This window comes from Dendropsophus ebraccatus, chromosome 1, assembly GCF_027789765.1.
Source record: "Dendropsophus ebraccatus isolate aDenEbr1 chromosome 1, aDenEbr1.pat, whole genome shotgun sequence".
NCBI lineage: Eukaryota > Metazoa > Chordata > Amphibia > Anura > Hylidae > Dendropsophus > Dendropsophus ebraccatus.
This window is the reverse complement of record NC_091454.1, coordinates 16,160,680-16,175,606: the sequence shown is the minus strand read 5'-3', so window position 1 is coordinate 16,175,606 and position 14,927 is coordinate 16,160,680. Positions and strand designations below refer to the sequence as shown.

At 41.9% G+C, this 14,927-nt stretch overlaps 2 protein-coding genes across 2 annotated transcripts; both read left to right on the top strand.

The window, feature by feature from the left end:
- Nucleotides 1-870: 870 nt before the first annotated feature.
- LOC138789485 (polymeric immunoglobulin receptor-like) lies at nt 871-6,914 on the top strand. Its single transcript, XM_069968151.1, has 7 exons — nt 871-979; nt 1,683-2,018; nt 2,819-3,154; nt 3,911-4,234; nt 5,076-5,399; nt 6,080-6,117; nt 6,840-6,914. Exons 1-6 carry the CDS (start codon nt 940-942, stop codon nt 6,103-6,105), a joined length of 1,386 nt encoding a protein of 461 aa, XP_069824252.1. The 5' UTR covers nt 871-939; the 3' UTR covers nt 6,106-6,117; nt 6,840-6,914.
- Nucleotides 6,915-12,113: 5,199 nt separating this feature from the next.
- LOC138774293 (hepatitis A virus cellular receptor 1 homolog) lies at nt 12,114-14,055 on the top strand. Its single transcript, XM_069955063.1, has 3 exons — nt 12,114-12,438; nt 13,656-13,712; nt 13,863-14,055. The coding sequence occupies exons 1-3, from the start codon at nt 12,114-12,116 to the stop codon at nt 13,889-13,891; spliced, it is 411 nt and encodes a 136-aa protein (XP_069811164.1). The 3' UTR covers nt 13,892-14,055.
- The last annotated feature ends 872 nt before the right edge of the window (nt 14,056-14,927 follow it).

Here is a 14,927-nt window from a genome sequence, read left to right as displayed (position 1 = left end):
TAAATACATTGTAGAGCCATGTCTACCAGTCACTGATCTCACATTGTGAGATATACTACCCAAAAGTAGAAAAGTAGTAAAGTGGTGGTGGGGAACTAACAGGGAAGAACCTACAGTAGTGGGGTCCGTACTATATTGGGAGTTAGGGGATACTACATACTGGGGGGGGGGGGGAGGTGCCTAGGGACATACCAGTGACACTAACTGGGGAGTTGGGGGTTAGCTGACTGACAGGAAAGATGCCTAACATTGGGCAGCTATCTACTGGGGTTGGGGATACTGTTTGAGGTCAACTGGCAGGGGGATTACCTGGGGGGCTACTTACACAGAGAGGCCTAATATATGGATGCATGGGGGGGGGGGCACAGAGGGATGTAATTACTTTATAGAGAGACCTAACTACTCTATGGGAGCACAGAGATCACCCATAATATATGGAGGCACAGAGGGACCTAACTGCTTTATGGGGGACACAGTGGGGTCTAACCAGTATATGGTGACCAAGGGGCCTAACTGCTATATGGGGAAGAAAGAGGGTGTCTATACTCTATGGAGGCAAAGTTGGGCCTAACTACTATATGGAGACAGAGGAGCACAATTACAATAAATCATCCATCCATCCATCCCCCATTATACATATCATCCATCCCCCATCTGTTGCAGGAGGCGACTATATGTGACTGATCCTCTGATGCGCACAGGTTGATATGATGTGCTGATCCTATCCTTGGCTCTTACTTCTGTTTACATGAACCAAGTTTTCCCAACTTCTCAGTCGAAGCCAAAATCCCCGGGTTCACTTTTTTTTATTTGCTCACCGGTTATCTTCATGATTAATATTTAATGATGATGTGTTTTTTGCTCTGTGTACACCCGCTTCCTTCTCCTGGTATATAGCTGCTATTCAGCACTGAGATCCATTCTGGAGTATTATACACCATGGGGCTGTACAGGCTGCTGCTGATGCTCCTAACCCCAGGTAAGGGTAATGGGTGCTGTAGGTGGTCAATCAATAAGGATGGATGGATGGATAGATAGATAGATAGATAGATAGATAGATAGATAGATAGATAGATAGATAGAAGATAGATAGATAGATAGATAGATAGATAGATAGATAGATAGGAGATAAATAGATTGATAGATAGATAGATAGATAATTGATAGATACATAGATACGTAGATAAATAGATGATTGATTGATTGATAAATAGAAAGATAGATATTTTTAGATAGAGTACACTACCTACACCCACTATCTTTATACAATATAGCTCCTAATAATAAGGCATTATTATAAACATACCCAAAGCGATCACTTAGTTCAGCAATAGGCTCCTAAAAGTAGGCTAGTTGATAAAGGGGAATTCCTTCATTCCTTATTTTCTGACATGGATGAGATGGGACAATCTGTAGGAATTGTGATTAGGCACCGCCATGGGCTCCAAGTAGATCCGTCCTGTGCAGTCCTAGGCACTCCAGGGCCACTGTGGTGCCCCCTTATAACACCAGAACCTTTATGGAAGAATACCACATAATATAACATCTGTGCCACAAACACCTCTCTATACCCTCACACGGCTGCAAACACGTATATGACTCAAACCGACTATGTTTAGGCCATTAAAGTCTACAGAGCTTGTGCTAGATACCATACTTACCTTTCTAATTCTCCATCTCAGGCCTGATATCGGCTTACCGTATTACAGGAGAAGTCGGCGATTCCCTGGTTTTACCCTGCTTGAACCCTGTAACCAAAGACACAAGTCGGGCATGTTGGGGAAGGGGAACCTGTTCAAATACCGGATGTAACTTTCCAGTAGCCTCAGCCGATGGGAGCAGAGTGACCTGGACAAAATCTGCGAGATACCAGATAAATGGGGATATTACTAATGGAGAGCTACCGCTGACCATCACCGATGTGACCCTGGATGATTCAGGAGTGTACTGCTGCCGGGTGAGGATCCAGAATCTTGGGATCGATCTTAAGAAAGAGATCGATGTGGAGATACACAACCGTAAGTAAATTAATAGATGGGGAGATTATGCACCACTCCCTATACTCATCTATAAATGCATTTCTTAAAGGAATTGTCCAACAAAACGTGTTAAATGGGTGTTCTGGAGCATTTTTTTTTATATTTGGAAGTGCTCAAGGTAGCATGTAAAAGAAAACATGTACTCACCTTACGCCAATCCCTTACAGTTGACATCACAGCTGTCAAGTGTTTCTCTGAAAACAGAGGTGATGCCTGTTCAGCCAATCACTAGCTGAGGTGGGTCGCCCCAGGCGGGCATTTCCTCTGTGTAGAGAGCAGAGCAAGAAGCCCTCTGCACTGGAGATGGCAACGGTGTGGGAGTAGAGTGAGATGACTACTTTTTTTTGTTTGTTTTGAACGCAACTCTCCACCAGTTGCATAAACTAACTAGTGTTAGCTTTTCAAAGTCTATGTTTATTTTACTACTTGCACAACATCCCAGTAGGGCAGCGACTATAGTACGACCGGCCTACAAGTCACATGATCTTGTCTGAGTGAGCACCTTTCGAGTATTTTTATCCACATTTAAAAAATGGTTACCGTATTATTATCAGTTATAGTAACTTTCGATATCAAAAGTTACTCATCGCACTGGGTCTCACTCCGGGGACCCACTGAGATCCTGAGATATAGTGCCGAAAGTTCATGTGTGCCCTGGCTGTCAATCAAATATGACTTGTTTACTGCATTAGAGCCTATAGAGTAGATGAACCCACATAACATAGACAGCACTAGTAGAGCCATGACAAGACAATACATTGATTCCTTTCTCTCCACAGCCATGATGCCAAACAATCTTGTACGAGGGTCAGTGGACGATACATTGACTTTACCCTGCAAGTATTCGGTTGATGAAGGCCCAAAAGAAGTATGCTGGGGGAAAGGCAGCTGTCCTATCTCTGGCTGCAAAAACGACATCCTCACAACTGATGGCACCAGTGTGACCTGGGTCGAATCCAGAAGATACAAATTATTAGGGAATATGACAAAGGGCGACGTATCCCTAACCATCAGCGGGTTGACAAAGGATCAGGAGGGAACCTATTGCTGCCGTGTTCGGGTCCCAGGAGTGTTCAATGACATTAAACATGAGATAAAACTGGAGATAAAAGACGGTAAGATATTTTTATATTTGTGTATGTCGAGCATTTGAATATCCTGAGTTAGGAAATTTTAGGGTCCTATTTCACGGGCCGAGGGGGGCCCGATTAACGATGTTAACGAGCGCCGATCTACTACATTGGCGCTCGTTTACTGGGCCTATTCCATGGCCCGATGATCGTTGAGCGAGGGCTGCATGGACACCGTTACCGATGTCTTTGCAGCCCTTGCACCATACATTACCTGGTAGGACTTCTCCTCCGCTCCTTCTTCCTCCCTGGGTCCCGCGGCGCATCAGCAGCTTCGGATCGGCCTGACTGAGCTGTCAGACAGCTCAGCCAATCACTGGCCGCGGCGGTCCTGGCCTGTGATTGGCTGAGCAGTCTGGCTGCTCAGTCAGGCCGCTCCGGAGCTGCTGATGCTGTGGCCCTAAATAAACGATCAGCCGATGATCGGCTGATCATTTTCTCTATTCCACCGAGCGATAATCGGCCGGATCGGGCCGATTATAGCTCCCGTGGAATAGGCCCCTAAGCCTATGTATGGCCACCTCGTCTTCTAGAAAATGCTACTGTCATGGCTTCTACTCTTAATGGAGACATGACTAAGAGGATGGTCTTGTTTTCAAGGGGATCCCACCAACTCTTGATAGATCCTACAGGTTTATAATGGGTTCTATCAGGTTTTCAGTAGGGTTCCAGTGTGACATTGATGAGCTAGGGGTCTAACCAACGTCAATAATACTTGTTTACTCCTCCTTTATTTCACAGTCTATCTTGTGAGAGGGTCACTGAAGGATAACCTGGTACTGCCATGCTCATACGACAGTGATAGTGGCACAAGCCCAACATGCTGGGGTCACGGTCATTGCGGTCTGTTCTCATGTCCCAAAAAGATCCTCCAAAGTGATGGCTATGAAGTGACCTGGGAAAAATCTAAAAGATATCATTTGGCTGGGAACATGGCAAACGGGAATGTGTCCCTAACCATCGAATCAGCAAATGTGGATGATGGTGGAGTCTACTGCTGCAGAGTCGAGGTGCCCGGACTCCTTAACGATATAAAGAAGGAAATACGTGTAGAGATACGTGACGGTATAGTATTTCCTATGCACCAATATTCACCATGTAGTGTACCGGAAACAAATCTGTTAGGGTTAAGTGGGCCATCTGGTACAAGTCTATATGTAGAAAAGTAAATGCCAGCTTACCGCCGTTCCTGTAGCCTCACTGCTCGGACTCCCACTTCAACCAGTGCGTCGTAGTATGATGAACAGGAAAAATGAGTCCAGCTCCCGGCCAGGATTAAATGAATTGAGCTTTATTAACACCCCAGCACCGTGCACACACTGCGGCAACCCCCCCAGAGAGAAGCCTACGCGTTTCGATTGCTAACCGCAATCTTAATCATGGCAGCCATGATTAAGATTGCGGTTAGCAATCGAAACGCGTAGGCTTCTCTCTGGGGGGGTTGCCGCAGTGTGTGCACGGTGCTGGGGTGTTAATAAAGCTCAATTCATTTAATCCTGGCCGGGAGCTGGACTCATTTTTCCTGTTCATCATACAAGTCTATATGTACCTGGTGGTCGTATAAAGTAGTTTAGTCTGGACTAAGAGATCTGTAGGAGTACATGGAACAACACATGATGGTCCACCTTCCAGTATCAGCCATGTTATGGTAGATCCATATTTCTTCCCTAAGGCAGATGGTGGGGTGACTTGGCTACTGTACAGTAGGCATAGGAGCTCTGATGGGCTCGGGGATCTCACAATGGTATCGGGAGGTTTGTGTTCTCTCACAAGTTGCAACTTTTCACCCTTCCAACGCTTGACTGTCTCTTTCGTACTTTATTGTAATCTACTCACTTTCTGAGATCTTCTCTGCTGCTCCATGATGGTGACATGTCTATACATTTTCTCTCTTCTATATTCACAGCTGACCATTTGACGGGACTTATAGGTGATAGCGTGACTTTACCCTGTAAGTACAATGTCAGCGAGGGCACATCCCCTATGTGCTGGGGTCGAGGCACTTGCCCAATGTATAAATGTACCGATGCCATTGTCTCAACCAATGGCGATGATGTGTCCTGGAGGGAGTCCGAAAAATACAGGCTGACAAGGGACATAAAGACTGGAGATGTGTCTCTGACCATCCAGCAAGTGACAAAGGAGGACGAAGGAATGTACTGCTGCCGTGTGGAGGTGCCAGGACTTTTCAATGACAAGATGAAGGAAATCAATTTGGAAGTGAAGGATGGTAATTTATTTGATTATCACAAACTTAATTTGATATTACGTTTATAATTCATATAGCTATGGGGAACAAAGTTTTGGCACCCAAAATGCAGGAAGTATATACCAAGGCTTTATATAAAGAGGGGGACCTGTTGCACATTTGTACTAAAAACCTACTCAGGGATGTGGTCTACATAGGCATCACAATGTTATTTAACAAGAAGATAGGACGTGGCTCATGGTACCGCAATGGGTACGCCACAATCCCCTAATGGTTGGAAGCAGATAGGTCTCAGGAAGCTGCTGAAAGCAGTATAGTCATTATTATTGACAAGCATCTATGAACTACTCTAGCCAGAACAGAGATGGCACTACTAGACTACTCACTCATTATGAAGATGTTTATAAAAGGTTTATTATAAGAACAGTTGATTTCGATATTTCTGATCCACTACAGTATGGAAATTGGCAAGTATTTTAGCAGGTTAAATTTGTAAATTATGAAATTAATTTTATTAATTTTGATAAAAATGTAGACCATGCCACTCTTTAGACCAGACTATGACCATGGTTTCTATATCATTTAGTTGCACAGTCTCTATCTCTGGCCTCTTTTTTGCTTTGTTCTCTGTTGGGTGTTTGATTATAAGTTCCAAAAATATAAAGTGCAAAAAGTTAATAAAAATGTATTTTTCCCTTCAGATGGATTCCAAAAAGTAAAACACTGATGCATTGGAAAGGTAATAAGCTAAGGAAAACACTTTCCTCTGATTCCACGCTCTAACGTTGACTGTACACATTAGGTTTTGGCAGGATAGGCTGACCCTCTAATGCAGGGATGGGCAACCTTTGGCACTCCAACTGGTGCAAAACTACAATTCCCTTCATGCCTGGACAGCCTTTGGCTGGGAATTATAGTTTTCCAACAGCTGTAAGGCAGAAGGTTCCTCATCCCTGACTTACCAGAATGATTTTGGGGAAAGAAGGATCAGGCAGTTGGATTACCACGTGCCTGATCCTTTTGTTCCAAAGAGGCTTTTCCCCCCTCTTCCAATTTGAAATAAATGCATGTTCCCACAAAGATGGAAGCAATAACTATCCACAATGTCTGGGTGCTGATGGATTAAGATTTCCCCTCACTGGAACTAAGAGACCAAATCCGACCCCAGTGGGAAGTGGGATTCTTCCATAATTTTTCTTTGAAGCCCTATAGCTTCTGGGGACGTCACTCTGTCTAGACAGTTTCCTAAATGACAAATCCCTAATATGTTGTTATTGGAATCACTCCCTCTAACCGTCTCTGGTTGTGACCTGTAGGGGCGGTGTGGGGACATTTACTATGGTACTTATATTACAAACAGGGCCCTCTGCTGGTCAGCTAAGTTATTACCGCTTATTAAGAACAATAGGCATCCTTAGAATTATTTTAATGGTCTATTAACAAATCTCCTTTTCTCTGCAGAAATGAAATGAAAAGAATTAATCCAGGATAAAGAAGCTCGAAATACTACGGTGTAATAAAAGATCTGTGATAAAATGTCCTGTGTGATTTATTTAGACGGGGCAGGAGTGGGGAGAGGGCATCAAGCCGGCAGCAATCAATGATTAACTCTATACAGTTATAGAATTGGCAATTAGAGGCCCATGAAACTCTTATTATATCTCTGACCAGCATTAGGGTCATTAGAACACATTGATGGTTAAATGGTAAAGATGCCACTTGGTGCTCTCTTGAACCTTTTTCCTTAAAGGGGTAATGTACAAAAAAAATATATATTTTATATATATATATATATTCCCCTCAGGAATTGCAGGGCTGCTCAAACCCTGGTCCCAGCATGGTAACATTAGAATAAATAGACATTAAACTTAGGGAAGCTGTCTGTGTCACTAATACTGCAGCCTCCCCTGATGTCTATATAAAACATGGTAACATTAGAATAGACATAACACTTGGGGCAGCTGTCTGTGTCACTAGTGCTGCAGCCTCCCCTGATGTATATAAAATACATATTAGCATTAGAATAGACATTACACTTGGGGAAGCTGTCCGTGTCAGTCGCGCTGCAGTCTCCCCTGATGTCTATATAATACATGTTACCATTAGAATAGACATTACACTTGGGGAAGCTGTCTGTGTCAGTCGCGCTGCAGTCTCCCCTGATGTCTATATAATACATGTTACCATTAGAATAGACATTACACTTGGGGAAGCTGTCTGTGTTAGTAGTGCTGCAGCTGCAGCACTGTGCATTAGAGCAAGCAGGGACAATCACTGCTTTCTCTGCAACAGACTGCCACAGGCCTGACACAGACAGCTTCCACAAGGGTAATGTCTATTCTGATGCTGACATACATTAAATAGACACTAAGCGAGATTCAGTATCTGCAGTAACAGCAGTGCTAGTGATATCAGTGTGCAAGGGCTAGGGCTTGAGCAGCCCTGCAGTTTCCAATCCCTTACTTCTGGCACTCGACATTAAAAAAATATATATATAACCACTTTGCTGACATCTTGAGATCCCACAGAAACCCAGCTTCCACTTCTCTCAGAAGAATAAGTAATGAAGGAAATACATTAGTAAGTTTTTCTTCTTGAAGCAAATATCCAGTCCAGAGCTGAATGTACGCACCTAGCTGCCCTAGCGGGTCTGCAGTTGTCTAGGACACACCTCCTGTCTCCTCATTGGTCCAGACTGCTGTTCCCTCCCTCCCTACTGTAGCGCGTCCTTTTAAGATTGAATCCTGTGTACAAACACAAGCCCATCACAACTTCAGCAGGTAGAAATCTATTACTATCTATTAGTAAACCACCAGATAACCATATATACTGCAGGGAATGAGCCTGAGTAAAAGAATCCTTGCTCTGCCCCTGCCTGGCACTAATAATAAGTACTATACATAGGTATTCCTAAGGCCCTATATAATGGCAACATCTGGCAAAGACTTGGTCCCATCTTTTCACTGAAAACACATGAACACTTAGCCAACAGCAAAGAAGCTTTAGGCCTGGGCACCTGGCTCGCCAACAATAGCTGAATGCTGCACTGGCCTATATAGTCACCAGGCCCATAGAGTTATATGGAGCATTGGTGTACACATCCCAGGGCTCTGATCCCTACTGATCTGGCTCTCATCTGTTCTACAGAAAAGCTGCAGAAATACTTTACTACCACAAAGTGACCACCGTATAGTCACACTCTCCGCGTTATTTCCTCCTCTCTATTCTATATTAAGACCCTTATAAAGAATTGAATGTGCATCCCCCCAGAAGACGAGAATGGAGCTGTGCTCCGGCTGGATGATCTGTCTTGTCCTCTCTGTTACAGGTAGGTCGTCAGGTTATAACATTTATTATGTCTTTTTTATGCTGCTTTATATCACAAGCCGGCTAGTGGTTGTTATTATCACTATGAAGCAATGAGGCTGGGGGAGATATCTATCTATCTCCTATCTATCTATCTATCTATCTATCTATCTATCTATCTATCTATCTATCTCCTATCTATCTATCTCCTATCTATCTATCTATCTATCTATCTATCTATCTATCTATCTATCTCCTATCTATCTCTCTCTCTATCTATCTATCTATCTCTCTCTCTATCTATCTATCTATCTATCTATCTATCTATCTCCTATCTATCTATCTATCTATCTATTATCTATCTATCTATCTCCTATCTATCTATTATCTATCTATCTATCTATCTATTATCTATCTATCTATCTCCTATCTATCTATCTATCTATCTCCTATCTATCTATCTATCTATCTATCTCCTATCTATCTATCTATCTATCTATCTCCTATCTATCTATCTATCTATCTATCTATCTCTCCTATCTATCTATCTATCTATCTATCTATCTATCTATCTATCTATCTATCTACCTCCTATCTATCTATCTATCTATCTATCTATCTATCTATCTATCTATCTATCTCCTATCATCTATCTCCTATCTATCTATCTATCTATCTATCTATCTATCTATCTCCTATCTATCTATCTATCTATCTATCTTCTATTTATTTATCTATCTATCTATCTATCTATCTCCTATCTATCTATCTCCTCTCTATCTCTCTATCTCTCTATCTCTCTATCTATCTATCTATCTATCTCCTATCTATCTATCTATCTATCTATCTCTCCTATCTATCTATCTATCTATCTATCTATCTATCTATCTATCTATCTATCTATCTCCTATCTATCTATCTATCTATCTATCTATCTATCTATCTATCTCCTATCTATCTATCTCCTCTCTATCTCTCCTATCTATCTATCTATCTATCTATCTATCTATCTATCTATCTATCTCCTATCATCTATCTCCTATCTATCTATCTATCTATCTATCTATCTATCTATCTATCTATCTATCTATCTATCTATCTATCTATCTCTCCTATCTATCTATCTATCTATCTATCTATCTATCTATCTATCTATCTATCTATCTATCTATCTATCTATCTATCTATCTATCTATCTATCTCCTATCATCTATCTCCTATCTATCTATCTATCTATCTATCTATCTATCTATCTATCTATCTATCTATCTATCTATCTATCTATCTATCTCCTATATATCTTCTATTTATTTATTTATCTATCTATCTCCTATCTATCTATCTATCTATCTATCTATCTCCTATCTATCTATCTATCTTCTATTTATTTATCTATCTATGTATCTATCTATCTCCTATCATTCTTTGAAATCACTTAAACACAAGGTTATATTAGAATATTATTTTTGCCCTGAATGTAGCATGCTTATTTGTACGTTATGGCAGCAGTATCCTCCCTTGTCAAATTGTATTCCCTGTAACTGAATAGGGTATACACAAGTCCTGTGCACATGCTATGTAGAAAAATACCCCATGGGGGAGATTTATTAAACACTAGAAAATGTACCCGGCACAGCTCGGGTATAAAGTGTAAGTGTGTTTTTTTTTGTTTAAGGGAAATCGTCTGAAGCCCTGTATATCCTTATACCTGTACTGTATCGTTTGCGGGTCCTGAATACCTGTACTTTATAGTTTTGGGGTTCTGTATACCTGTCGTATATAGTTGGTGGAGGTCATGTATACCTGTAGTGTATAACTCGGGGGGGGGGGGGGGGTCCTGTATACCTGCAGTACATAGTTGGTGGAGGTCCCTGTACCTGTACTGTATACTTTGGAGGGTCCTGTATAACTGTACTTTATCCTGTATTACCTGTAGTGTAGAGTTGGGGGGTCCTGTATACCTGTAGTATATGGTCATGTATACCTGTAGTGTATAATTCAGGGGGTCCTGTATACCTGCAGTACATAGTTGGTGGAGGTCCTGTATACCTGTACTGTATAGTTGTGGGTCCTGTATACCTGTAGTATATAGTTTGGTGGGTCCTGTATACCTGTACTTTATTCTCTATACCTGTAGTGTAGAGTTATGGGGTCCTGTATGCCTGTACTGTATACCTGTACTTTATCCTATATACCTATAGTGTAGAGTTTTGGGGTCCTGTATACCTGTACTGTATAGTTGGTGAAGGTCCTGTACACCTGTAGTGTATAGTTTTGGGGTCCTGTATACCTGTAGTATAGAGTTGGTGAAGGTCCTGTATACGTGTGGGTTCTGTATACCTGTATTGTATAGTTTGAAGGGTCCTGTATACCTGTACTTTATCCTCTATAGCTGTAGTGTGTAGTTGGTTAGGGTCCTGTATACCTGTAGTGTATAGTTTGGGGGTCCTGAATACCTGTAGTATATAGTTAGTGGAGGTCCTGTATACCTGTAGTGTATAGTTTAGGGGTCCAGTATACCTGTAGTATATAGTTGGTGCAAGTCCTGTATACCTGTAGTGTATAGTTTTGGGGTCCTGTATACCTGTAGTATATAGTTTTGGGGTCCTGTATACCTGTAGAATAGAGTTAGTGGAGGTCCTGTATACCTGTAGTGTATAGTTTTGGGGTCCTGTATACCTGTTCTGTATAGTTGGAGTAGGGGGTCTACCAGTTATTTCTGTGGAGGTTGTGAGGAAGCTGCCCTAGCAACCAATCAGATTCCAGCTCCCTGTGAAAATGAAAGTAGTAATCCTATTCGTTGCTAAGGCTACCAACTGCCATTACTGCTGGGGAGCTGCAGTGCTAATTATATCACCTGTGTGTGCAGTGAGGAGATTCTCCCATTCATCTTTATGGGGCGCTCTTCCCCATCCCGCTCTTTTCCTGTACATCTGGCAAGGACAGGACCTTTGCTCTAACCTTTCCGGGCACCCAATGTATCTGTGTGCCAAAGTTGGGGTCAAACGATTCAGGGGTTCAGAAGTCTATATGGGACAGACAGACAGACTTTCATTTTTATTATATAAATGGTGTAAAGTGAAACTGGCTCAGTTGCCCCTAGCAACCAATCAGATTCCACCTTTCATTTTCCAAAGAGTCTGTGAGTAATGAAAGGTGGAATCTGATTGGTTGCTAGGGGCAACTGAGCCAGTTTCACTTTACACCATGTTTGATAACTCTCCCCCTATATGTCTATATGTTATTATAGAATAACAGACCTAGACCAGACCCCCCTAAGATAATACAGACCCCAGACAAGGCATGAAGACCCCATAATAAATATAGCCATTCCTTAGAATAAGTCCAGAATTTAACTCATTTGTAAACTTCTTAGTAGTAATATTATAATTATTTAGTCTGAAATTCTCATTTTTCATCCACACAGCTATGGCAGCACCATCTGAAATTGTGAATGGTGTATTATATGTGCCCTGCATTTACACCGTTCATGACGAAGCTTTCTACACCTGCTGGGGACGAGGCGAGTGCTCAACACATGGCTGTGATGATGAGGTCCTCAGGACTGATGGGAAAAGAGTGACCTGGAGGAAATCTGACAGATACCAGATACTGGGGAACATCACTGGGGGTGACCTGTCCCTGACCATCACCGGGGCCACTAACCAAGATGAAGGGACTTACTGCTGCAATGTGGAGGTCTCTGGATGGGGCAATGGCCTGAAAACAGACGTGGAAGTGAGGATACAGGATGGTGAGATCTTTTGCACCATTGTATGAATGTAGGTGTGTGTATAAGATGGGGACTATACTACAAGTAGGTCAGTTTGTAGGAGGTAGTGTTGAAGAGTAACTTGTAAGTTACTTCCCTTTACTTGAGGAAACAGGTAACACTTCCAAGATGGAGTCAAAAATCTTTCATTCTCTATATATTTTCTCTAGCCTTTGAGTAGTCAAATATTCTCTGATGTAGAGATTTGGCTTCTTGACTCACAATTTTCTTTTATTTTTCTTGAAATCAATCCTTTCACTACTGCAATTCCCAACTGCGGGGTGCAGATCTGTAAATACATGTGATGTGAAAGCCACAAATGTATTAGGTCTACTTGGGTCCTAGTATATAGCTATGGGGTCCTTATGCATCTTATCCCCTTAACAGCTTAGATTTCATTTAGTATATAACCATGGGGTCCTTGTACATCTTATCCCCCAACAGCTTAGATTTCATTTAGTATATAACCATGGGGTCCTTGTACATCTTATCCCCCAACAGCTTAGATTTCATTTAGTATATAACCATGGGGTCCTTGTACATCTTATCCCCCAACAGCTTAGATTTCATTTAGTATATAACCATGGGGTCCTTGTACATCTTATCCCTCAACAGCTTAGATTTTATTTAGTATATAACCATGGGGTCCTTGTACATCTTATCCCCCAACAGCTTAGATTTCATCTGTCTCATTTCGGCAGGCAGACATACAGTAAACTCTCCTGCTCTAACTCTTCAATCCATTTTGTCCTGTCCTGCTCTTCTCTCCACTAACTTCCCACCTGAAAAGCTGTTAACTCAATGCTGTCCTGCACTACACTGCCCACTAACATCCTGCTGAAGGGAGGCATGTCTACTCAAGCTCCACCCACCTTCCAACAGGTTCCTACAGTTTTGATGTTGAGTAACCCTTATACAAAGTGAAGGGTTGCTCAACATAGTCACACAGTCACTTTATAATGGACACTGTGGGACACTATATATTGGGAGGGGGCTCCAAAGTTGCGCTTGAAAATTTACCACTGGCTTCCCAGATGTGTAGGGTCTATCTCATACACTGGTTCCAAATACTGTTTATGCACCCCCTGTCCCCCCCCCCCCCCCTGCATCCCTTGTGCAATCCGTAATATATATATATATATATATATATATATATATATATATATATATATATATATAAAATATTTTTTTCCCCACAGCACAAATCCCAGATGAACATCCTACTACAACTACAGAGGAAGACATGTTCACCATGAGTAAGTCATGTCACCATGTTTTGTCTAATCTTCAGTTTTGTATTGAATGTTTTTTTAAGCACCAGTAAATGCTATAGGGAAGGTTCTAGATTACTGCCTCCCATTAACGTCATAGGATTTCATTGTGTATATATTCATATTCTCTCCCAGTTGAAGAATGTCCTGATGATCCAGAATAATCCGGAGGAATCGTCCACATTAGAAGGATCATAAACCAGGTACCCCTTTGGGAACACATTCTTAAAGAGGATTTAAGGTTGAAGACAGCGCCCCCTGCTGGCCAGCTAAAAGCATTGCATGGTGTTTATTAAGCACAATTGGTGTTACTTTTATTTTAACAGTAAAATATCTCAGTTTTCTGAATTTATGCAAGATGTGGAAAATCTCAATACAAAGGTATAATAAAGGATATATGATGAAACCTCCTGTGTGATTTATTTATTAGAGGAAAGGACAGGGCAGCCAGTGATTATATTTTATCTGTTTAGACCAGTCGTCTCCAACCACTACAACTCTCATCATGTCGCAGATAGTCATGGCGTTCTAGCAGTTGTCATTTTGCTACAGCTGGAGCGCCATCTATTGGGGATTACCAAAGGAGCCGCAGCAGATCTGCAGCAGATTTGATGGTGCAGATTTGATGCTTAGGGTACGTTCACACTTACCGGATCCGCAGCAGATTTCATTTAAATAACTGAACACAGCATCAAATCTGCACCATCACATCTGCTGCAGATCTGCTGCGGATCCTGTAGGTGTGAACGCACCCTAAAGGAGAAACTTAGAGCTTAATGATGTGTTTCCCAGTTTATTAGGGTAGTTCTCCCTTGTGCCCCTATATAATAGATAAGCCTGTCTAATCCCCCTATTTTAGCAGAGAGGTTCTCCTTGTGCTCCCATATAGTAGTAAGTCCTTCTTGTTTTCCTATATAATAAAAAAAAGTCTTTCTTGTGTGCCTTTCAGCTGCTGTATGTCCTGCAGGAAGTGGTGTATTCTTTCCAGTGTGACACAGTGCTCTCTGCTGCCACCTCTGTCCATGTCAGGAACTGTCCAGAGCAAAAGAGGTTTTCTATGGGGATTTGCTGCTGCTCTGGACAGTTCCTGACATGGACAGAGGTGGCAGCAGAGAGCACTGTGTCACACTGGAAAGAATACACCACTTCCTGCAGGACATACAGCATCTGATAAGTACTGGAAGACTGGAGATTTTTATA